Below are 24101 nucleotides of genomic sequence, written 5' to 3' on the forward strand. Positions count from 1 at the left end.
AAAAATTCATTTAAAAACAAAGCTAGTCATGAAAATTTGCGATTACGTATTTTTCTACTGGCTATTTTTTGCAGAGTTAACAGTTAATAATTAGTGGGTTGTCAATCGCCAGTTGTAATTTTTAATTTTTGTGCAATTTTTTTATAGTAAAAAATACATTCATTTTTTTATTAGTGGTACACAGCATTACGAAAAATTTAGAAAAGGTACGTAAAAGTCATAAGTTTGGGAAACACTGAAATAATGAATTAATTTGATTTAACACTGTATATATAAAAAAAAATCTACCCACCTTGTCGATTTGCTGCAATAAATTCTCACCTTAAATTTTTGTTCAAAGAAAGCAAAAAGTTACCTTACTAAAGTTATCTAAAAAAAGGTATCCCAGGATCCCAAATGATCTATTATCTCTTTGCATCAGACTTAGTTTACAGCACCGTTTGCCCTGCTTATCTAGATTATATAATACCGTTTACTCTTGCTGGGCTGTTAGTGTCTCAGAAAAGAGTAAATTGGACTACAAGACTGTTTCCTTTAGAAGAAAATTATTGTTAACAAGTCTTGATAAACGAAGTTATTCATTTCTTGCAAAGAAAAGCTATAAATGAAATGATTTTACAACCAGATTTTTTTTTCTTGCTTACAATCAGTGATGTATTAGGCTTCATATAGTCTGAAAACGTTTTTGCGCCATTAAACTCAACATTCGATAACATCATCTATGTTCAAAATAAAAATTAAATTCCATGATTATTATTAGAATACGATTTTTTACAGTAAAAAATTTTGCGAGAGTAGCTAATCTTGATTTCGCGTGCACGAAAGAGAAAACTACTAAAACCTCATACGATCCCTATGACAAAAGAGATAATACGATGGAAATTTTGTATGGTCCGTGAAGGTTTTAGAACGTTGTTACTATGAATATTTGTTCTACGTTAACCATCTGCATTATTCAACTTTTACATACATGCAGTGTCCTATGAAAAAGCTAGTAGACAGACAGTTATAAGTGAAAGAGTTTATAGCATTCCGTGTAATGAGAATTTCAAAATAATAATTATTATTTTTATACTTCGTCACAACTCTTTTGAGCAACTTTTTTTAAATCTTTTTTAATCACAATTACCACCTACCGAATTCTCCCGCCTGGACCGGTGATTTTTCTAGAATATTCACGAATTTATAGAATATAACGACACTTTTCATGACATTGCACTGAGATAATAACTTTCTATGACACAATTACCACCATTTGAATTCTCCGGTCTGGACGGGAGATTTTTCTAGACTATTCGCGACTAGAATATGCACGAATTTCTAGAATATAACGACACTTTTCATGACGCTGCACTGAGATAATAACCTTCTATGACACAATAACCACCAACCGAATTCTCCGGTCTGAACGGGTGATTTTTCTAGACTATTTGCGACTAGAATATGCACGAATTTCTAGAATATAACGACACTTTTCATGACACTGCACTGAGATAATAACCTTCTATGACACAATAACCACCAATCGAATTCTCCGGTCTGGACGGGAGATTTTTCTAGAATATTTAAAAGAAGGGGTAAATTTTATGCTATACCATTTTAATCAAATAAATTTAAGAAACAATGCTTTTAATTAGCACAGTGGTAAACATTTGGCACGATTTGAATGATCATGCTTGAAACTTTTAGAAGTGTAGTGATGTCCTTTTTACCTACGTAAAGTGCGGATCGACCAAAAGGAGGAAAGAAAGTTAACTTCTTTCTAGCTGTAATACCAGCAATTCTCAAATCGTTCTATAAGATTCCCATACTTATATTAGAATGCTTTTGAAATTAATATTGGTATTGGAGAAAGAAATAAGCTTTTAACTTCCTCGAATCAATTTGGTTGATGCAGATTTAGTAGCAGGTTTGGTTGATGCAGACTTGGTTAAAAATGACACTATTTTAAAACATCCAAGCAAAATCGTTCGAATCGTGCTGACAGTTTTGCCGTGTAAAATCTTACAAAGCATTTGTTGTTAAAATAAATATTGTTTACATAGTTAATATACTGGTGTTTCCATATTTTTGTCCAACCCCTGTCCTTAGGCGAACACGAATGTGTTTTTTTATACAAAAATAAATCTAAAAAATGAGCTAATTGGATTAGCAGTTTTTATCTCTTTAAAAAAATGAATCTGAGAGTTTTGGAGGTTAATGGGTTAAGCAGGGATGCCTTAAGCAGAGTTTTTTTACTGTTTCTTAAATATCAAAAAATTCTCCTTTAAATGTTAGTTACCACTTTCCATTTTTTAAGAACTTTACAGAATAGTCAGGAATTGAATAGTCAATAGTCTGAGGACTATTTTAATTATAAATTTTAAAATTAAGTTAGTTAATTCAAAACACACACAAAAATAAATAAATAAAACATAGAAATGTATGAATTATTCTTTTTATTGAAAAAAATAAAGATAAAATATCTCATTTATAAAAACTAAAGGCATTTAATAACAAAGTAAACTGCTTCATTTCCTGAGTTTCTTTGAGGCTTCAGCTAAAAAAGTAAGAAGAAAAATTAATTTATTATTGTGCATTAAAATCAAAAGAAGAATCATATGTACACCAACTCAACATATCATCTCGTGGCACTTTATGTAATGCATATTGTTGCAATTATCAACTCAAACATTCAAAACTTTATCAAACCAGTATTTATTTATTTAGTTATTTATTTATAAATTTATTTGAAAAAATATTAGCACAAATATATCAGTATTGCAAAAGTTCCCTTACTAACACAATTCACATATTTGTTGTAAAAAAATATATACATATATATATATAACGTCGTTGCCGAGTGGAAGGATTAAAACAGGTCTTAGGCAGGGAAGGAGGGTAAAAAATTTATTTATTAATTATTTGACAGAGAGCAGTCATAAAAGTGAACACAAAAAGTTGTGTTTCTTTATTATATGTAAGGAAAAATCTTGCAAAGTAAATCCGTAAAATGTTTCAATTTAGGGACAGAGGGAAATCTTAGTAATTGCAATTTGTTTATCAAATAGATCAAGCGATTCCCACAGAGAGAAAAGGAAAAAATATCTTGCTTTTAATTATGCATACTTGAGCCAAAAATAGATTTAAGAACAGGATGTGGCTTTTTAAAAGTGCGAGAAAGTGTTTCGATTAGATAAATAAAATAAAATAAAAGAAAAGGATAGTCAGAAAATAACTAACACAAAAAGATTAACTGAACTTTTTATGTTACATATATATCATAGTTATTTATAAGTTTTTTGACATTTGTTTGTCAGGTCACAATGAATGATTTAATTTTTTTTAAAGAAAACTATAGACTGAGAAGCTATAAGGCACGTGGAACAATTTTTATTTTTGTTGCATTTATAAAAGTACTTGAATTTACCTAATTTAGGTGTGGTGATTTCAAATCTGAATTTAGTTTTGTTTCTACAGATAAAAATTTACAGTTTATTTTTGTTATAAGTTTGTTTTTTAACTGAATGTACAAGTTTATCAAGAAATAGGTTTACATGCATACATTTATCTGCTCCTCTAAAAATAACAGACAAGACAAAAAACCTATGATCCTAGTGTATACCATAATGAGCTAAAATGTATTATCATTTATTTCTTTACCACGCTTTACATTAGAGAGAAGTGGGAAAATTTAAGGGTGCCACTTTCAAAATCATTAACCCATTTTTTTGACTAATTGACACAGTCCAGCGTTGTTTAGCAGAATTTTTAGAAATTAATAGCTCACTAACTGCAAAATGTACCTTTCCACAAGAATGGCTCACATCTTATATTAGTGACTTGTTTATTTTCTCTTAAAAGAAAATATTTCTTCTTCATTTTATTAGCCTATTTTTACAATAAGCAAAATAAATATATCAGTTAACTTAGTTTATCATTTTACAATAATCACTATATAAATACCTTGAAGCCATACATATCTCAACTTATTTTTCACTTCATCATTAATTTTTTATCCTACCTCTATAAATTTCTTTAAAAAAGCCAGTGTTAAAGCCTGTTTAGAGGATCCAAGTTCTTGGACGAAGATTGATTGATATTGTTGGAAACTTGTTTTGCTTTGAACTTAGATTGTGTAAACGATCATCCAAGTACTTGGTCCAAGTCCTTGGACGATAGTAGAGCATGTTCTATTTTCCATCCAAGTTTTTTCTCCCTTAACCAATTAGCGTCTTCGGTTTTGTGACATCAAACAAGCAGGCATCAGATTATTTCATTTTGTTGTCTGTTTTTGTATACTTTAATACAAATAAATTAATCTGTTACAATCTATTTGTATTATTATGATTTTATTTAGTAATTTTAAACTCATGTAAGTAAGATTGTTGAATATGAGCAACGTGCATGCACAAGCTTTTCTTCCGACAAATCAGTGACATTCAAGAACTTATATAGTATCGATGAATCATCCAATTTCTCGAAATCAAGAACTTGGACCGTGTAAACAGGCCTTTAATTTAACATTTTTTCCAATATTTTGAAACATCAAGAGGGGGATACAGAAATAATTATGAAAAAATGGTGATTTTCTAATTTATTTAAAACAGGAAATATTAGTTACAGTTTTCTGAGAAAAAAAATGAGAAAAATTTGTGTGAAAAAATAATTTAGAAAACGAATTTAAAATAGATGTTGATTGGAGAGCTAAATTTAGACCCCTGCCTTTTTCTCAAGACTGATTTGTGCCCTGAGTACTGAAGAGTGGCACCCATGCATTTCCTCAAAAGAAATTTAAAAATTAAATTTAAAACTGAATTAAATTTAAAAATTAAATTTAAAACTAAATTAAATTTAAAAATTTAATTTAAAATTAAATTAAATTTAAAAATTAAATTTAAAACTAAATTAAATTTAAAAATTAAATTTAAAACTAAATTAAATTTAAAAATTAAACTAAATTTAAAAATTAAATTAAATTTAAAAAATTCTGGTTAAGAATATATTACTAAATTGCATGAAACTGTAAGTTGCAGAGAGAAACCAATTGCAGATTCGAAAATATCCATGATTCATTGAAGAAACTCATGCAACAGAAAACAAAAAGAAATTGCTCTCTGGGGAAATTTAAGTTTAAATCAGTTTTCATAAGAAATCAGTGTAGAGGCTGTTGTTTCACAGAAACTTACACAATCAGTTTTTAAAAATACATCCTACCCTCATTTAAAGTATTAGGCTAAATATTATTTTGTATTTTGTTTTTTAAGCTTATTGCAAAAATTTGCACAAATTGCATCTTTAATGAATAAATAGATATAACTAGAAAACAGATAATTATCATCTTCAGAAAATAACCAATAGTTGTTTAATAAAACAAAAAGATCTTAATCAGAACTGAGTTTATGAGAAGCTGTTAATAGGCTAACTAAGCTTTTAAAAATAAATTTAGCAAGCTTTACACAACAACGAAGACATGTTCTTATGAAATGTATTTTGTATATTACAGACTGTTTGAAGATAACAAGCTTAAAAACAATAAAATAAATTACCCTCAACTAAACAAACTTCTGCGTCTGCTCCTAATTTAATTAGATAATCAAGCCATAGAATCTGTTTGGATGAAAGTTTATCACCTGGTCCTTTTACTTCAACAATCTAAAAAATATTGTTTTTAAGAAATCAATCAAAACTGTCAATGACAATAGTAAAAAAGAAAATAATAATGAAAAATCTGATTGTGATACAAATATTTTTAAACATAACAATAAAAGCTTTCATAATGTTTTTTCTTATTTTGTTTCGAGACTTTCTCATATTAATACTTTCCTCAGGTTATTATCGTCTTGCAACAAATTTTCAAACTTTAAAAATTGTTTTTAGCATTAGCTTTTAATTTAAGCATTAGCTTTTAGCATTAGCTATTTAATTTTAGAAACATTATAGACTTTCTTGAAAAAACCTCAAAATCTATAAATGCCTCTCAGAATATTTGCATGTCTTGTTATTTTTCATTGCAAAAATTTTAAACACAAAATAATCTAAACAAATTGAATTAAATCTTTAGTATTTACCCTTTGATACAGATTTTTCATTAAACATATTTTTCAAACTTTTTTCAGTATTTTGTATTAATTTAGATCAAAATAAGTCAAAAATATTACATTTGGCATTTTATAAATTTTTGGTTATGAAATACAGCATCAGACACTGGTGTCTTTTTTTGCGTTAAAGATAAAATGTTCAAATATGGCGCACTTCCAAATAATACTTCTTCAAATTTGCACTTGTTTGCAATTATTTACATCTTAGAAAAACAGTATTTCCTCATTGAAATTTCTTTAGTTTAATTATTAATAAATCTTTGAATATGATTGAAAAAAATTTCAAACTACTTTTTTTGTATTTAATATTTAAAAAATATATATATAACTTTGAGAATTTAGCAGATTATTATAGTAGCTATTAGACTGTTCTTTTATAATTAAAAAAAACACAAAAAATATTTTTATTTGCAACTAGAGTCTCAGAAATAAATAAATATATGTAAAGGCTTAAAATTTATTTGGTTCTTCATTAATAACTTAAAAAAAAAAAAAAATTTATCTCAAATTGTGGTTTCTTTGCTACCAATACTGTAGTATATTAATTTAAGGTTCCAAGCACCTGACATTATTAAATGTTCACAATGGATAAAAAAATAAGGCTTTATTGCATTAATTAATTTTTAAGTAATTATATAAATTAAATAAAAACTAACCAACAATAAAGGATCACAATTCAATAATCAAAATTTATAAATATTAATATTGAAATGAAAAGTTAAAATAGAATACTTGATGCAACAGAAGTTACAAATAATATCTCCAACGAATCTCAGATTGGTAATCTTCAATTCAAATGAGACGCTATTTTTTTGTTCTAAATAAATAAAATAAAAAAATATTTACATTCAGTGTAGAGAGATTTTAGACATTATTCACTAGAAGCCAAGCGATCAGCTAGAATAAAATCCTTACTAAATATGAGCAGATTAATGTTTTACCCAAACATAACTTACTTTAACTTTCAAAGTTTCAGGATTCCAAACTACTAAATCTGGAACTCCACTTCTTGTGAATCTAAAATCTTTAGCTAATCTTTCACAGATTCCACACAGAATATGACTTCCTAAGCAAACAACTAGTCCCTAAATAAATAGGTTATTTTTTTTTAAAAAGTAATAATTGGTTTTAAAATTTAAAATAAGAACAAAATATTATCAAAACTAGTAAAAAACATAAATTTTAAAAAATTATCTGTATTTGTTTTATTTAACAAAAATAGGTACTGATTAATATTAACTGATTCATTTTAAAATATAATTATTAAAAAATCAAATTATTCAGGGACAATATAAAAAAGCAATGTGAACATAAATATATTCCAACACATTTAAAAAGGAGCTCTTCAGAAATTGCATTACCTGAACATATTCTAAATCTACAAAGTGATCCCATGACACAAGAGAGGCTTTACCATGATGATTTTCCCATGTAGTTTTCACTATTTCTTTCAAGTCCTAAGGAATTTAAAAAAAAAATCTATATTTAATATTTACACAATCTTACATTCATTTGTGAAATAAAAAGCATAAAAATGTTTTAAAAAAATGTAGTTTTGTAAGTACATTATTTAATGAAAATGTTGGAGTGGGTAAAAGTGGAACAATTAACAACATATTTTAATAGGGTTCAATAAAGTAACAAAAATATTAATTTTAGTTCAATTAATATTTTAAAAACAGTTAAAAAAACACATAAACTTACTTCATTTGAAGCATTTTTTAAAGCTTCTAAATGGGAAGTTATTTGTTTCTCACGATTCAGGAAAAATAAGTCTGTATTAAGGTCTAATGGATGGGTTTGATATGGACAAATAAATACATCAGGTATGCTTCCATCATAAATTATATCCCAAAACAGAAGTGCATAGAGGGATATAAAAGTAGAACCTTCACCATGAATACCTGCAAAAGTAAATGTACTTGTAAAATTGGACAGAAAACAATCCATCATAATCCTTAAAATCACAATATTCTGCTATGTTACATAAAAAGATAAAACAGTAGAATTACCATATATCCTGGAGTATAAGTCTACTCTCTACTATTGATTACAAAATAGCAAATTTCTGATATATAGGATGTATAAGTTGACCACTACAAAAACCCAAGAATAAAAATTTCTATTTTATTGTAAAATCTTTTGAAAAGAGTGGAATTAGGAATTCTTTGGATGGGGATTAAGATTACTTTTGTGGAGATGAATCAGAATCTGTTGCAGAGCTGACACTGACTGCAGAGCAGAGTTGATTGAAACACTACTAACACAGATGATGTTCTGGAATTTTCAAATTTGTAGTTTATGGTGAGCTTTAAAAGTTTCCATTGTGTTATATATTTTGAAATACTCTGAATAAATTATACTATTCTTATTCTTAATTTTATTTTCTGAATGTAACGTAAAGTACGGTTGCTGAAAAAAGCTTTATAAGTAAAGAAATTATATGAAGGAAAATGAAAAATTAATTGCATATTACATATTAAAAATAGTTTTTCAAAAGAGTAAATTGATACAATAGTTATTCATACCTATCTCCTTGTTTATAATGAAGTGATATTTCTCAATTTACAAATGGCCAAATTTATTGCCAATGTATAAGTAAACCCCTTGATTTTCATAAAATTTTGAGAGTAGAATTGAAAAGTAGACTGATACACTGATATACAATATATTAACTATAGAAGAGCAAAGTAAAAAAAAAAATTAAGAGCTATAAATTTTTCAGTTCATCTTTTATTATAGCAATTTGAAAATTTTATTACTGTGTACTTTACATACATTTACAGCAATATAAACATTTTACATAGACTGTAAACTATTTGATATTAACATGAAATTACACAAATACAAAAGCATGAAGTGATAATATCACTTTTAAAGAAACATAACTGATTCAAAGATTCTTGAAAAGGATATTTTAATTAAACATGTTTTTTCAGTCAAGTTTTTAACTTATCTTTTTAATTGAAAAGTTAAGGTTAATTCAACTCGTCTGTTTTGAAAAGTTTACACATTGTTGTAGAATTTTTAAATTTTTTTTTAATAATTACTTATTTTCTTATAAATATATATATTTTGTATAAGTAGGATCTCAGTCTTTGGCAACAACAAAAAAAATTGTATACTATTTTTAACAAAATTCTTAAAACAAGATTTTGGTAAAAGCTTCTGTATTGATACCTGTTAACTTTCGTATAAGACAGTTTTGAAATACAATGGACTGCGCTAACAATTCAAAGTTCTACCATAATTTAAAGTTAAGAATATCATATTAGCAATAATCTTTTATTAAACAAGTATATATAATGAAACAAAATGCAGTTAAAACTATTGAAATGAAAATTATTTAAACGTTTTTTTATGCAAAGAAAGAAAAAAAAATAACTATATGAATAAAAATATACAGTAAAACATAAATATCTCTAAAGCAAGTAACACAAAATAATTTGAATTTGATACACATTTATTAAACCTATAATAGATGAAAAAGCAATTATTGCCAAATTCATTTATACTTCTCGGTGATCTTCATTTTAGAGAATAGTTTAGATCACTAAAAAAAAAAAATTTATTTCTGAAGAATATTTGTAGCCTTGAAATTCAATTTTTAAAGACTTTTCTAGAATGATTTCATGAATTAGTTCTTAAGATTAAGTTTTGAGGTTTGAACATAATCCATCAACATAAGAAGATATCATAAAACAAGCATTGCCCTACATAGAAAAAATAAAAAATGGCGTGAAACACATAGAATATTTATTAAAATTTCGAAAAATACCAAACACAAAAGTATACAGCTATGCTATTTGCAATGAATACTGCAATCTGAATGTAATTTTTTTTATAGAATTTAGTTACTTTTATGAGTAAAAGCGTTATACAAATGAAACAATCAGCTCTCAATTTTCATCTACTTTTTGAAGAAGCTTGTTTAAGTAATTTTATTTTTATGATTTGTGCTCACCCCTTTTTTCCTACTACCTAATATTGGCACTTTTTATTCTCCTTCATTTATTGCTGAGTTTTTCGCCATTTATTTTCTAACTATCCTTATTTTTCAATATATTCCTTTACCTGGTGTAATGAAGTTCATCCGTCCCAAAACAAGTAGTATCATTCTGCATATGGTGTTTTAAGAAGTTTTAATAAATATTCTATATGGTCCTACATCATTTATATTTTCACTGAGTTACTTGGAATAATTGATTACAACATAGAATTAAATTGAAATGGAAATTTTACCTTCGGGATAACCATCTTCTTTGTAATGTTCTAAAGTAAGTTGCTCAACGTTCAAAATAGTAACTTCATCTTCATTAGAGCAGACACTTGAGGAAGATATAAAAACGTGTCTCCGTCCAAGTATAGAACGAGGACATAATCGCCCTTTTATGATAACCTGAAATTTTTATAAACATTAGAACATATTTTTATATGAACATATTGGATAACAAAATAAACGGAGTCAGAAGTCATTATGAAACCGCAATTACAAAATTTTTAAAAAAAACGTCATTACCACAAGGTTTACTTATTATTTATAGCATTATTTCTCAACCGCTCGCACATTTACGGTTAAATTTATTATTATTTGCGAATATCAATAACAAAACATACCTTTTTTCCCTACTTATAAACAAAAGGATTTCCTTTTTATTTATTTTGTATTTACCTTTTTCTTTGGCTACATACACATGGTTACATAATTTCGTTATTACACATGGTTACATAATTTCGTTTCGGTTACATAATTAATAACATAAATTTTAATTATATTTAAATAGGTTTATGCTCAAAACATTTCCCGAACAAAAGAGTATTTAAATAATTAGAAACAAACTGGTCAAAAAAAATTTCCATAATTTTGTATACATAAAAATTATGTAAGTAGTCTAAATTACTAAACTTACTGCTCCACAATAAAACATTGATAAATTTAACAAATCTGTGTAAGTCAAGTTGAAAAACATTGATCTATAAATAGTCAATTAAATAGAAAGGCTTAAAAAAAGGGGGATAAGATTAGCATATAAATTCTAAGAATCCAAAAAAACAAACATAAGCTTTAGTTCACTAATATGTGTGATCCGCCACAAAGTAATTAATGAAGTAAGGGGGGAAAATATCAAAAAACTGTGATGAAAGAAAACATTTGTGTTACTTTAGGAGCTTCAATGACATCTGCTTCCCTCAGAACTTGCTTTTTAAAATCATCTTCATCATCTAATGACTTTGTTAGTCTCAAGGCTCGTATAAGTAAAGAGTACCTGTACCCCTTTCTAACATTTTTATCCAATAGGGCATTTTGTATTTCCTTAAGAGCCTAAAAATAACAGAAGATTAAATATATATTTAATAATGAATTGTTAATAGAAGTAAAGCAAATGTCCAATATTTTAAGGTACAAAAATTTATTATCTTTGAAATTTAAAATTGCATTTTATTTTCAACTGAAATTAGATTAAAGAGTTGTTGTATATTTTTCTTTAACAATATCTCTGTATTGCAATGACATTTATTCACTAATTTTAATACTATAAAAAAAAATTCTAATACGTTAAAAATAATTATCGGGTGTTTCATTTTAAACCATTTAATGTTTAAGTTTTAAAATTTTCGTGAAATTTGACAAACTTAGAAACATAAAATTTCAGAACTTATTTGCATACAAAGCATTTTAAACTAAAATTTATATTTAATTTGATTTGACATTATAATATTAAAGAGTATTCAAATTTGATAAAAATTTCATTGATATGTTCCCCAAATCAATCTTCCAATATTTAAAATCTGATGGAATTTTATTTTAATCCAGAAATTAATTATATAATAATCCAGCAATTAATTATATATTAATTATATAGTTAATAATTATCCAGCTAAATAAACAAAAATAATATAAAAATCTTCAACTAGTCACTGCTCTAGTAATATGCAATTGTTATATAATCTGCTATTTTAAAAGGATACTAATACTGTTACGAATTAACAAGTGTATGATTAACCAATTAATAATAATAACATTAGTTTTTTAAAGTTAATTGAAAAAATTGTTTACATTTATGCACTCTTAATTATGTTTGATGCATTCTTATTAATGATGTTATTCTTAATTATTCCAATGTTCATTGTAAAATAAAGTAATTTTGATTATGACTCTAACAATTGTAAACATTTATATGTACAACTCACCCATGCAGATAATTGTTTTGTGTGCATTGTTAATTATATTTAGCCTTCCGAATTTAGCTTTAGAAAATTTTGAAGTTAGCTTAAATTTTACAAAGTTAGCTTGGAAAGAATGTGATTCTAATTTTGAATATTGCCTGTAAAATCATTAGGGATATTAATGAAAGAACAGACTTAAATCCATCAAGCCTGGATCAAGGGTAATCACACTAAAAATTTTTAATCATCCTATTTGTCATTCATTATATACCTTATATAATTATTAAAATAAAATATTTAATTTATGTTTTCTTACTTCTTGGGGCTTTTTTAAATGTTGCTCCAAATTTAAAGCTAACCTATCGTACCACCGGCCTTTGTAATCCTGACAAAACACCTAAAAGTTACAAAAAATTATGTTAATAATTCTAAAAATAGAGTCAAAGCAGGATTTTTTTTTTAAAGAGTCGATTGAATAAAAAATTCTTACATTTTGATGCAATAGCATGCGTAACAAAGAAACAGCTTCTTTATATTGTCTTAACCTTTGCAGAATTTCAACACCCTGAGTCATGCAGCGAATATAAACATGATAAGGAGTATATCTTTTCAGAAAAATAGGTAAAGATGAAGATCTATTGAAAGATTAAAATAAAAAATAATAATAATGAAATGGTTTAAAGAAAAAGAAACAACATGCATAAATTTACCACACGATAATTCAGTAGGTAAAGTAAAATAATGATGAATTTCAATTTTCTCTTTAAACTTTACAATAAAATTACACTATAAAATAGTTTCAGAAAACAAGGAATTTTTTTTGTATTTGTTTTTAAAACATTGTTCGCAAAAAAAACTTTTTTTTATAGTAGAAACCTTTCAGCATGGCAGTTATTAACAGAGAATTGGCAGATTATTTTTCCTCAAAGGGAAAATAAAAGATTTCTCTTTCATCCTTGATGAAAGATAAAGAAGAATTTTTTCCTTATGAAATTTGAAAAAAAAAAAAATCTTATAATCTCATAAGCAAAAATTTACTAAACTATCTAAACACTTTTAAATCTAAAACCAAAACAGTAGTCTGCAGATATTTAGCTAAAGAGTAATTTCAAAAATTCTTAAATCACTCTCTTTAAATTAAATTTCATAAAAATAAAAAAATAAAAACAATAAATATTGAAGAAGAAAAATTTTTTTCAAAGTGGTTCAAGAGCTATATCATGATTTATGCAAATTTTTTCAAAGTATTGCAATATAAAATTCTAAATAAAATAATATAAATTTATAGCAACACAAAGAATTTTATAAAATAATTCAATAATGATTACTTATTTCAATTTAATAATTATTACTTATTATAATTACTTTTTTAATTACTATTATTACTTGTCTTTATACTTCTATGAATTTTACATTTAGATATTAAATTAAATGTATTTATTGAAATAATTGTCTTAAAGGAATCAAAGACAAATTTGAACTATGATTGACTCAGTAAATTCGACTACTAAGAATGCAACTAGAATTTGCATATAAATTCATCTAGAATTTACTTTCATACCAACAATTTTCTGAATAAAAGAAAAGTATTATTTCTCAAATGTATAAATCTGCATGATTTACTAAAGCATGATTTTCTTCATATATTTAAATAAATTGGCAATTGTTTCACAACAGGTTACAAAATAAGTATTACAATCATAGCTTAGTGGATATGTGGAACAATTTATTCTGGTATAGACATTTTTTAATCGATTGTTATTGTATCTATTAAATTTAATATCAATTTACTACAAGTCACACATTTCTTTAACAGAAGAAAACTGATAAACGCTATTTTTATTATTATTATAATCAATAAAAATTAAACAATGGGGAATTTTTTGGCTTTTAGTTCTAAGTTGAATATTGCAACTGTAGTTTGTTTGTAGTTTTACTTTGATTTATTGAAATATGTAAGGATTTATTTTCAACTACATTCTATTCTATTTTATAAGTTTTTATATTTTTTCATTATAACATTTATTGATATAACTTTAATCTATTATAAGAAACACATTAGTTTTCCTTAATCTAGGTTTTAAAATCTAAATTTTTAAAATTGAGTAACACCAGATTTTTTTTTAAAATTATTTTTTAGGCTACTAAAGGTCAGAAGTTGAGTACTGCAAATGTAGCTTAATAGAAATATGAAATTTAAAAAAAATTAAGTATATTTTATTCTAGAGTATGCATAAGTTTTTAGTATTGTGTTATTATTATATTTATTTACCATTAAATATGATCTTAATAAGTTATAAAACATACTTATAGTAATGTATAAAATGAATAAATAAGATAGTTAAAACCATTCTACAGTTTTATAATGAACAGAAATATCTTATATACTGGATGATAAATATAAATTTTGTTGTTCACTTAATATTTCATATTTTTCTTTAATTTAATTTCCAAAATTATGCAACACTATTTTCCTTTTAGTAAACAAAAGTTGTTACTTTGGTTAAAAAATCATATGTATAAAGGCTTCAGAAACTACAATGAAATTTTATGTATTAAATATTCATTTTGGAGTCAACATTTAGTGTAAGAAAGCAAAAAATAAGGTTCATATGATATGTATTTATATTCACTTCATTATGTTTAACAAAAAATCCTCCCAGGGGTTAAAAATTTATTAAGTAAAAATATTAACTCTAGAATATCTATCAAATTGTTAGCATTCTACAGATAGGAGAACTGACTTGCATTCAGCAAAAGATTTTATAAATTGGTAGAGCATGTTGCACAACCCATAAATAATTTCAATAAACATTAAATTTTACAACTTTTTTTTAAAATTTAACAACACTTTAAAGGTAAAAATATTAAAGCAAAGTGGCTTTTTTAAACACAGATTTTTCAACTGTTTATATGCAGGGCAGGCAAAACCATTCCAAACTAAATTTACTAAACCAAAAGTTAAATAAAATTTGAATTTTGCTTCTACCAAAAAAAGAAAAAATCAAGTTGGAAGCTCTGATGCCAACAAATGTATTGAAACATGTTTACAGATATGAACCATTTAGTTAAACAAAAACCATGCATGAATTTTCAAATATCAATACCTTTCAATATAATCTCTTGATAACTGGTCTTCATATTCTTCTTTTGCTTCAATAAATAATTCTTTTGCTCTTTCGAATTTCTTATGTTCAACTGCAACAAGAATATCAGTTTCTAACTGCCGAGCTTCTGCATACCTGAAATATAGTAGATATTTTAATATTAATTGGGTTTGATATTAATTGAAAATTGATTATTGGTTTGATATTTTAATATTAATTGAAAAACTGCATAATTATAACTGCATAACATACAATAAAGCAATAGTTCCTGAAAGTGTTTACTTAGAATAATTAATATGTCATATAATGAGTTTTATAAAATGGCACTAATTTATAAATGCAATTTTTTATTTGAAGCTCATGACTCAAATTTAAATAAATCTCTCATTAAAATTCTTTTAGATAAAATTAAAACCAAGTCATTTATAATATTTGAAGAAATACAGAAAGTAAATAATTCAGGATGGAATCTGTTTATAATAGTAAAACTTAATGTTAGCGATTTCCCATATCCACAGCACCTACTTCCATACAATACTTTTAAAAACACATCGCTATGGACAAAAAGGAAAGACTGATTCTGGTTCTTATATTAAAAAAACATATTAAATGAGGATAATGATTAATTTTAATTTTAAAATGAAACTGTAGACAATATATTGAAAAAATAAACACAAAAGAACAATATAGATATTTAATTCAATAGTTCTTGAAAGTGTTTACTTAGCACAATCAATGAGTCATTTAATCTGAGCAGTAAAATGGCAGTAATTTATAAATGAAATCTCCAATTTGAAGCTCACTCCTCTATTTTAAGTATTACTCCTCAAAAGAGTAAAATCACTCTCAAAAAAATTTTTGGGAATAAAACTGAAGCCAAGCAATCCATAATTTAATAAATATAGAAACTGAACACAATCATGCTGGAATCTGTTCATCAAAATAGAACTTAATATAGCAATTTGCCTTATCCACTACACCTATTTCTCAAACAATACTTTCAGAAACACATAGCTACGGATATTCTTAGAAGTAAAAAGAAAAAGGTGATAATGGTTTTTATACCAAAAAATACATAAATAAATTGATGCTTAATAACAATTTTAAAATAAAGCTGAAAAACAATTATGAATTTAAAAAATTAAATAAAGGCAAAAAAGAAAATCTAAAATAGCATTAGCTCTTTTCATCATCTAACGACATTTCATGAAGTTACCTTAAATTTTGTCATACCTGTACTGAAACTTCATCATAAAAATAATTTTTAAATTCATTATTTGAGTAAAAATTATAAAAATCAAAAAATTTAAAAACTATATGAATAAACAGACACTTGAAATTTACTTACATAAAGTAAGAATTTAGCTTTTATTCTTAATTTACTGATCTTTAAAAAAAACATCGATTTAAATGATATTGAATATAAATAGAGACTTTGGATGATGGTTTGTTGTTTTAAGATAAGTTATTTTCAAGTATTCAGATTTGTGAGAATTTGTACTGTACTATTTTTTAGTTGTGAGATGCATATTTATGAGTATTAAAGAATAGTTTAAGGGCAGAAATATTAGAGGATTCTTATTGAATCTAATGCCCATGAGCAAACATTTATTTGATACTGATAAATCATATGTTTCACTTATGAGTTGAATATTTACTGACAGTAATAAAGAGTTTATGCATTATCAAATCTTCATTGCGAACATTTAATATAGAGTGATGTAATAAAGTGGAACTTCTAAGAGTTCCAGTATTTGTTAGAACTTTTACCGCGTGGCAAAAAAGACACAAATAATTAGCCACAAATTGCTGGTAATAAAAAACAATCTTTTAAAAAGTTGCTGCTACCTGATAACAAATCATTTCAAGTTGAATTATAAGAAAGGTATTTGGCTTGTATTTTATTTTTTATGTTTTGTTGAAACATTTATTTTAAGTACAGCAAATAGATTTAGGGTGGTATTTTAGTTTCAACCCTTGTTATGGAAGTATATATGAATTTCAAATTGTATAAAACTCCATGGTTAAAACTTCAAGACACTAAAACTGAAAGATATTAATTAAGAAACTACAGAAAATAAAACATAAGAGGACACGAGCGTTTCACTAACTAATAAAGCATTATTCTACACCATACAGGTATATGATTAATAAACTATATCTCGGGCTAAGATCACACTATAGATAACAATAATTTATTTAAAGGCCAAAATGGGTACTTTGTGTCACCATTAGCAGGTCATGGCTTTGCCTTGCCAACTAATTATTAATTAAAAAATAAAGATATCAATACCTAATGAGTTCATCTCTATTTGCAAAAATAGCAATTTCTTTGGTGCATTTATACTCAGGAAAAACTAGTTCACCTTTATTTACTTGTAGAAGAGTAAGTCTGAAAATTAAAATGAGATCAATGAATACTAAACAACACCTTAAACGTATTTAATTTTAAAACAGCACAATCAATTTTAAAATATTTTACTGGTGGTGACAAAAAGCATCTCTCAACAAGTGATTTGAATTTTATGAAAGTCTTTTTGGAAAGAAACAAAGTCACTATAAAACAGTTTTTATCCTCAAAATCCATTTTAGTTTATATAAATTTGAAAGTTCTTTTAGATTGTAATTTGATTGTAATTTGTTTATTTTAGTTATAAAATAAAAAAATGTAATCATACATGCCTCAGTAAGCATGTATGATTGCTTTTTTTTTAAATTTATGTTAAATGAAGCTTCTTTAACAAAAAATAATAATAAATATTAAAAAAAAAATTTTTTTCAATGTTTCTTCAAAAACAATTTTATTTATTTTATATTTGTTTATAATTATTATGTTTGTTTCTATAATATTTTGATACAAAATAAAATATCAAAGTAAAAAAGAATATATATATATATAAACTTTAAAAAGCTATTTCTTATTAATACTAATCAATAAAATTAAAGAATAGATATATGGATTGGTTCAGAGAAAAATTGGTCAGAAATCGGTAGTCCTAATCCCTTGTATGGGACAGAATTATGTCATAAAATCAAAATCAATGAGTAATCGGGAGACATTTTGAAGTTTACTTCTTACATATATAAAAAATCAAGCTATAAAACTATGAGCAAAATTAAGTAATAAGCTGATATAAAAACGTTTATCAAGAGACCATACATCTGTTATATGTTTTTATAATAAATAACAGGGCAAAATCATGAAAATAAAATCACGGATGCATTTTTCTTTTTAGTTTATTTGCAGTTCTATAGCAGCCAAATATCATAACTGCCATCAAAGCAATAACTTGATTGAATTGAATGTGAAGTTTAACGAGAAAAGGTCCAAAAATGAAACACTAATTAGACAGTCCTTGTTATAATAGTAATAAAATGTCTATGTCTGAAAGCTTATGAAAGAGGTTTGGATGTCATATGATAAATATCAGCTGATTGGAGTTCTACTGTAACAACAAAACACCGTCAGAAATTTAACTTAGAAAGTTGATTCAGCTAGTTAAAATAACCACACAAAAAAATCAATTAAAAAAACTTTTTAGCTAATTAAAAATAAAATAAAATTAAATTTATATTTTTTAGTTACATTAAACAGAAAAAATAAAAGGCTTTACAGTTGCTGTTGTTGACCTCCTGCAGCAGAATCATCATCATCTTCAGACAACAACGTAAGGTTGAAAAGCATTAATATTCTTGTAAAAAGCTTCTTTGGTAAAAGTGACAACCTGTAACAAGGTCCTATTGTTTGCTTAATCCTAGAAAACACAGTAAGCTAAATGTCAGGAATCTAAGCTTGATTTTCGCATTTTAGGAAGAGCAATAATCATAAGTAAAGATATTAAATGAACACACACTTTTTTAGAATCATCTTTTCAATGCCATTTTTATCATTCATAAAGAACACTGATTTGTGCTGTTTACTATGTTTGATAAGCATAGATTTTATCTCTTCTTTATTTTTTGCAGAATTGAAATTAAAATGTTTTGCCAAACATTTAGCCTCAGGCAAAGACAAGAGATTTAGTGCAGTCTCTAAATCCATATCACTGATGCCTGAAAAATATAAGTAAAAAAAAAATGGAAACTTGTGTATATTAGTCATTATCACCATAAAAATAGCCCACCTAGAGAGAGTCATAAGAATAAAATGCAATTTTACATACGCAAGTACAACATTGATATGAGATTAAAAAATCAAAGCAAAATTGTTGTTAATTGGCAGTCAAGACTATCATGTACGTAGGGGAGGCTACTTGATGAAAGCCTCAATCCTGCTTATGCTACACAGTAGCACACCACTTCTACAGCTGGATCGCATACGACACAAAACCATACCTTATAATGATTCATGGTACCGTGACTGTCAAAAGTTACACTTGTGAAATCCTTTAGCCAAATGCATAGCAGGCAGGGATCCCGCTCAGCAATTTTCAACAAGAGAATGCTTCGCCTCACACAAAGAGTGTCACAGATATGCCTTTGTCACATTATCAACATTCCCTGGCCTGTTTGATCAATGAGCCATCATATCTGAAATGATTTGTCAATGAGTCAGCATATCGGAACCAATTATGGACAGCAAAAAGCCGAACCTTCGAACTTAGTTGATTTAGTGGTGTCTTCACAGCAACAATGGAATATGATGCCGCAGAACATCATAAAGAACTAGTACGCCTCAATAATGCATGAGCAAATCACATCCTGCATTCATGCTAGAGGTCGCTTAAGGGGTACTTATTTGTATTTTTTCTGGCAACAAATCATCATTTTGCTTTGATTTTTTAATCACTTACTCATATCAATGATGTACTTCCCTGCATGAAATTTCACTTCATTCTGACAACTCTTTCTAGGTATGCTAATTTTTATAGCAATGAGTATATATCTATATTATAAAGTAAAATAAAATAAAGGGAAAAAACAATTATCTAAATTTATATCTACAAAATATCTTTTCCAGAATAGGACAAATTTGAATAATCTTTTTAAATAAAAAAAAGGTGTACAGTTACTATTCTAAAGAACACAAAATTAATTACTTGAATCAACTAGACAAGCTTTAGAAAGCTCCTCTAAACATAGGAATGCATTGGTAGTAATATCAGGATAATTAATTTTATCACATCTTAACCATTTATATTTTCTTTGGAATAGCCGAACATACAATTTTTGAGAAGTATCTAAAATGTAAAAGATTACAAATATCAGAAAGACAAATAATATAATGTTGCTCACTTTTAATGAAAATATGTTTTATATGTATTATGAATCAATAAACATATGATAAAAACAAACATAAAAAATTTCAATAATCATACCATATTTAAAGATCAATGAGCAGTTGAAGGTAATGAATAAAATTGTCTTATTTTCTATTTATCTAAATTATGTAAATAAAATTTAAAATATGAATGGGAAAAAAACTAAAAATTATATGAATGTAAATGAAAATGCTTTGTTTAATTTGGAATAAAAAACAGAAAATCAAAACAAAGAACAGACAATAATAGGTGTAATGTGATATCGATGATGAAAGAAAGCAGTTTCTTTTAATGTAAATTTACAAAATAAGAAATCACAAAAATTGAGGGTATTTCTCTGACTAAGTTGACAGTGTTTAATTTTTTTGTAAATGATAAAGGGTTAAGAGTGCTGCCTTTTAAAAAAGTACAGAACATATTAAAAAAAAACATTCATATTTTAGTAAAAACTTACACGCACCAATTTTTTAAAAGTAATTATGACAAATTCAGTTAAAAAAAATAATTATTATTTATGAAATTGTTTTTTATTTTAAAATATTTTTGAAGTTTGATAAATAGGTTAGACAAAAAAAACAGAGGCTATAGATTCTGTAAATATTAAATAATTTTAAAACAATATTAGAGTTCGAAAAAAAATTAAATAAATTTTTAAAGTATTAAATAGTTTCAACATTTCTAATGTTTTCACTGTAATTTAAGTTGGCACTTACTTAAAGAATATTATGATTTACCTATACATTTTTTTAATAATAAATTATTTTTATTTATGTGGAATTTTTAAAACATCTGATATTCTAGTAAAATCACTATTTTTACCTTTAATAGGATGTGTGACAAATGGTTGAAAGTGGTGTGTTAAATATTAGGCTGATGCCCTTAACTTTTAAAATTTTTGTAATTTTGGTTCACTAAGTATTTTTTCAGTATTTCACAGTATTTTTAGACAGAAAATAAAAAGTTAAGAATCTCAAATGTTTTGCATCAAAGTTTTTTTTAATACTTAGTGACATTACCATATTATTAAACCATACAATAAAAAACCTCAAAGCAGCAAGTTTGCGAGGGGAACCAAACTGGTTATGAAATTTTAATTATTAATGAAACTATTAATGAAATTTTAGAAATTTTTAATAAAGCTATTTCAGAGTGATAACAAGAAATTTCAAATAATGCATTGAGAAATAATACAATTAAAAACAAATCTTTATAAAGAATGATAGATTGAGAACAAAAATTTTACAAGCAAAGTTCTAACTATAATCGCAATAGCACACAACATAGAAATGTAATACTTTAGACGTTTACTGTAGAACTTGTTTAAAACACTATAAAATTCATTTATATAATTTAGGCAGAAATGATTAAAAATTAAAATTACCTAAAAAATTGAAAAGTTAAACACAATAATTAAATTTAATCTAAAAAAGCAATTTCAACTAACTATAAATATACATGGCTTACATTTATTCATTAATATCCAGGGTTAAATAAACAATGTTATATTAATATTTATATTAAATGCAATGAAAAAAAAAACTCAAACATATACCTGATATGGAATTAAAAGCATTCACAAAATTCATATCTTCTTCATTAAAAAGAATTTTATTATCATCTACATTTAAAACACAATGTAAAATATGTCTAAAATTGGCGATGTAATAGGGTGTATAAGTTTGCTTTGTAGATTCAGGCTCTTCTTTTTCATTACTATCTGATAACTCAGAAAATGCACTCATGTCATCTAAACATTGTTTAACATCATCTAATTCTTTATTCACTTCAAGTGATACATTTTCATTTTTAAAATTACTTTTTTCTATCTTTTCATGCATATCTATAGAATTATTATTCTCATTTTCAGTAGATAATGTTTTCTCAGTTTTCATATTTTTACTTAAAGGAGAAAAAGTCTTGCGAGAGTGCACTTCAAAATTTGGACAGCTATCATTGTTCAACTCATTATTAATACATTGAGACGATCTTAAAGGAGCAGAGATTTGACAAGAGCTCACTTCAGAATTCAGATATACGACATCATTGTTCAACTCGTCATTGTTTCCCTGAGAACAAGATGTTGATACTTGAACTGCAACATTATAATTCTTATCACATGCAACATGAACTTCAATCTCAGTTTCTAATTTAATAAGCTTTGTTGGTCTATTAAATTTAGTAGATAAATTACTGGATCTTTTAGAATTTCTCTTTAATGTGGTTTTTTTTAAATTCTGAAAGCTGTCATTGCTTAACTCATTATTATTCATTACAGATGATTCTGAAAGAGAAGCTGGACAAGAGCTCATATATGAGACATCATTGTTAAACTTATTATTGTTCCCCTGAGAGCAAGAAGCAGGTATTTTGATCATAGCACTATCATGAGTTTCTGATTTGACGAGTTTTGCTGAACGGTTAGATTTAGATATGTTACCAGACCCTTTAGAATTACTTTTTAAGGTGGTTTTATGACGTGAAGTAATTTCATAACTATGTTTAGAAGATGATGTATGTTCAGTACTTTTTATTTTTTCATTTTGCTTGATATTTAATTTTGAATTTCTTTTGACTGGAAATGAGGAAACTAATGGTTTGGCATTCAAATCATTTCCGATTTTTTTACGGGCATTTATTGATCTCGGCACCTCATTTAAGAATACAACTTCATCATCCAAATCACTTAGCACAGTTTGGTTTGATTTTTTTTCCGCAGTTGCAGGTTTTGACGATTTTTTCCGCTGAGTTTTTAAATTAAGCCTGCTCGATGTTGTAGTTTTTTTATTGTGATTAGGATTAGTTTCCACACTCGAAAGTGAACTTTTAAGTTGATATTCAGATATTGCACTAGAACAATTATTATCTAAATGTTCATTTAATTTTGTTTTAAAGACAATTAGATTACAAGCAGGACAGTTAACTTTTGTAATATCAGACTGACAAGTAAAATAATCTAAAATGCTAGACTTTTTCATCCCTTGTAAAACAATACGAAATAATCTTTAACTTTAAAATATATTATAAAATTTAAAAAAAGTAATAAGCGAAGGATATTTTGAATATTTTTTAAGGGAAGCGTACAATAATTATTAATATTACAACATTAAGAAACTATACTGTTTAAATAATTAATTAAATGTCTCACAACAAAAGAGCGGCACAAAAAAAGTTTATTTATATTATGATTACTACCGTTTCCGGCTACTTACTTTTGGTGAGCTTAATCTCTCATTAGATTTTAGCACAGAAATAATGGGTCTCTATCTTTTAAGGAATTGGTAACTAATTTTAAACCATAGTTTCTACTACAGAATGGCAACAAGGAAATGATAACGTCCGATCAATGGGCTTTTCGCATTGTGATTGGCTGTTGACTATCACTCATGGTTGCAAGAATTTGGGAAGTTATCGCGTTTATTGTGAATTAAAATAAAAATTTCAATAATTTTGTGCACGCCTGTCTGTGTTCTCGCGTAATCTCGTAT

At 26.0% G+C, this 24101-nt stretch overlaps 1 protein-coding gene across 1 annotated transcript; it reads right to left on the reverse strand.

Moving 5' to 3' along the window:
• Nucleotides 1-2421: 2421 nt before the first annotated feature.
• LOC107447652 (fanconi-associated nuclease 1) lies at nucleotides 2422-23844 on the reverse strand. The gene is made up of 15 exons (XM_043054313.3): nucleotides 22169-23844; nucleotides 20395-20535; nucleotides 19210-19408; nucleotides 18970-19110; nucleotides 17649-17747; nucleotides 15356-15490; nucleotides 12739-12883; nucleotides 12565-12645; nucleotides 11242-11403; nucleotides 10323-10479; nucleotides 7785-7984; nucleotides 7442-7537; nucleotides 7037-7165; nucleotides 5529-5634; nucleotides 2422-2539 (listed from the first exon to the last, which is right to left on the reverse strand). Exons 1-15 carry the CDS (start codon nucleotides 23589-23591, stop codon nucleotides 2511-2513), a joined length of 3243 nt encoding a protein of 1080 aa, XP_042910247.2. The 5' UTR covers nucleotides 23592-23844; the 3' UTR covers nucleotides 2422-2510.
• Between the last annotated feature and the right edge of the window lie 257 nt (nucleotides 23845-24101).

The sequence above is a fragment of the Parasteatoda tepidariorum genome, chromosome 9 (assembly GCF_982258835.1).
Source record: "Parasteatoda tepidariorum strain Cologne lab strain chromosome 9, Ptep-v5.0, whole genome shotgun sequence".
NCBI classification, from domain to species: domain Eukaryota; kingdom Metazoa; phylum Arthropoda; class Arachnida; order Araneae; family Theridiidae; genus Parasteatoda; species Parasteatoda tepidariorum.

What these genes read in the sequence shown, in the direction of transcription:
- LOC107447652 (XM_043054313.3), bottom strand. Translation starts at nt 23,591, where the DNA reads ATGAAAAAGTCTAGCATTTTAGATTATTTTACTTGTCAGTCTGATATT. An exon ending in GGAGGTCAACAACAGCAACT is followed by an intron (nt 17,748 to 18,969) that starts GTAAAGCCTTTT and finishes TTTAATTTTCAG; the next exon opens with ACTTACTCTTCTACAAGTAA. An exon ending in AGAAGTTTGTTTAGTTGAGG is followed by an intron (nt 2,540 to 5,528) that starts GTAATTTATTTT and finishes TTACTTTTTTAG; the next exon opens with CTGAAGCCTCAAAGAAACTC.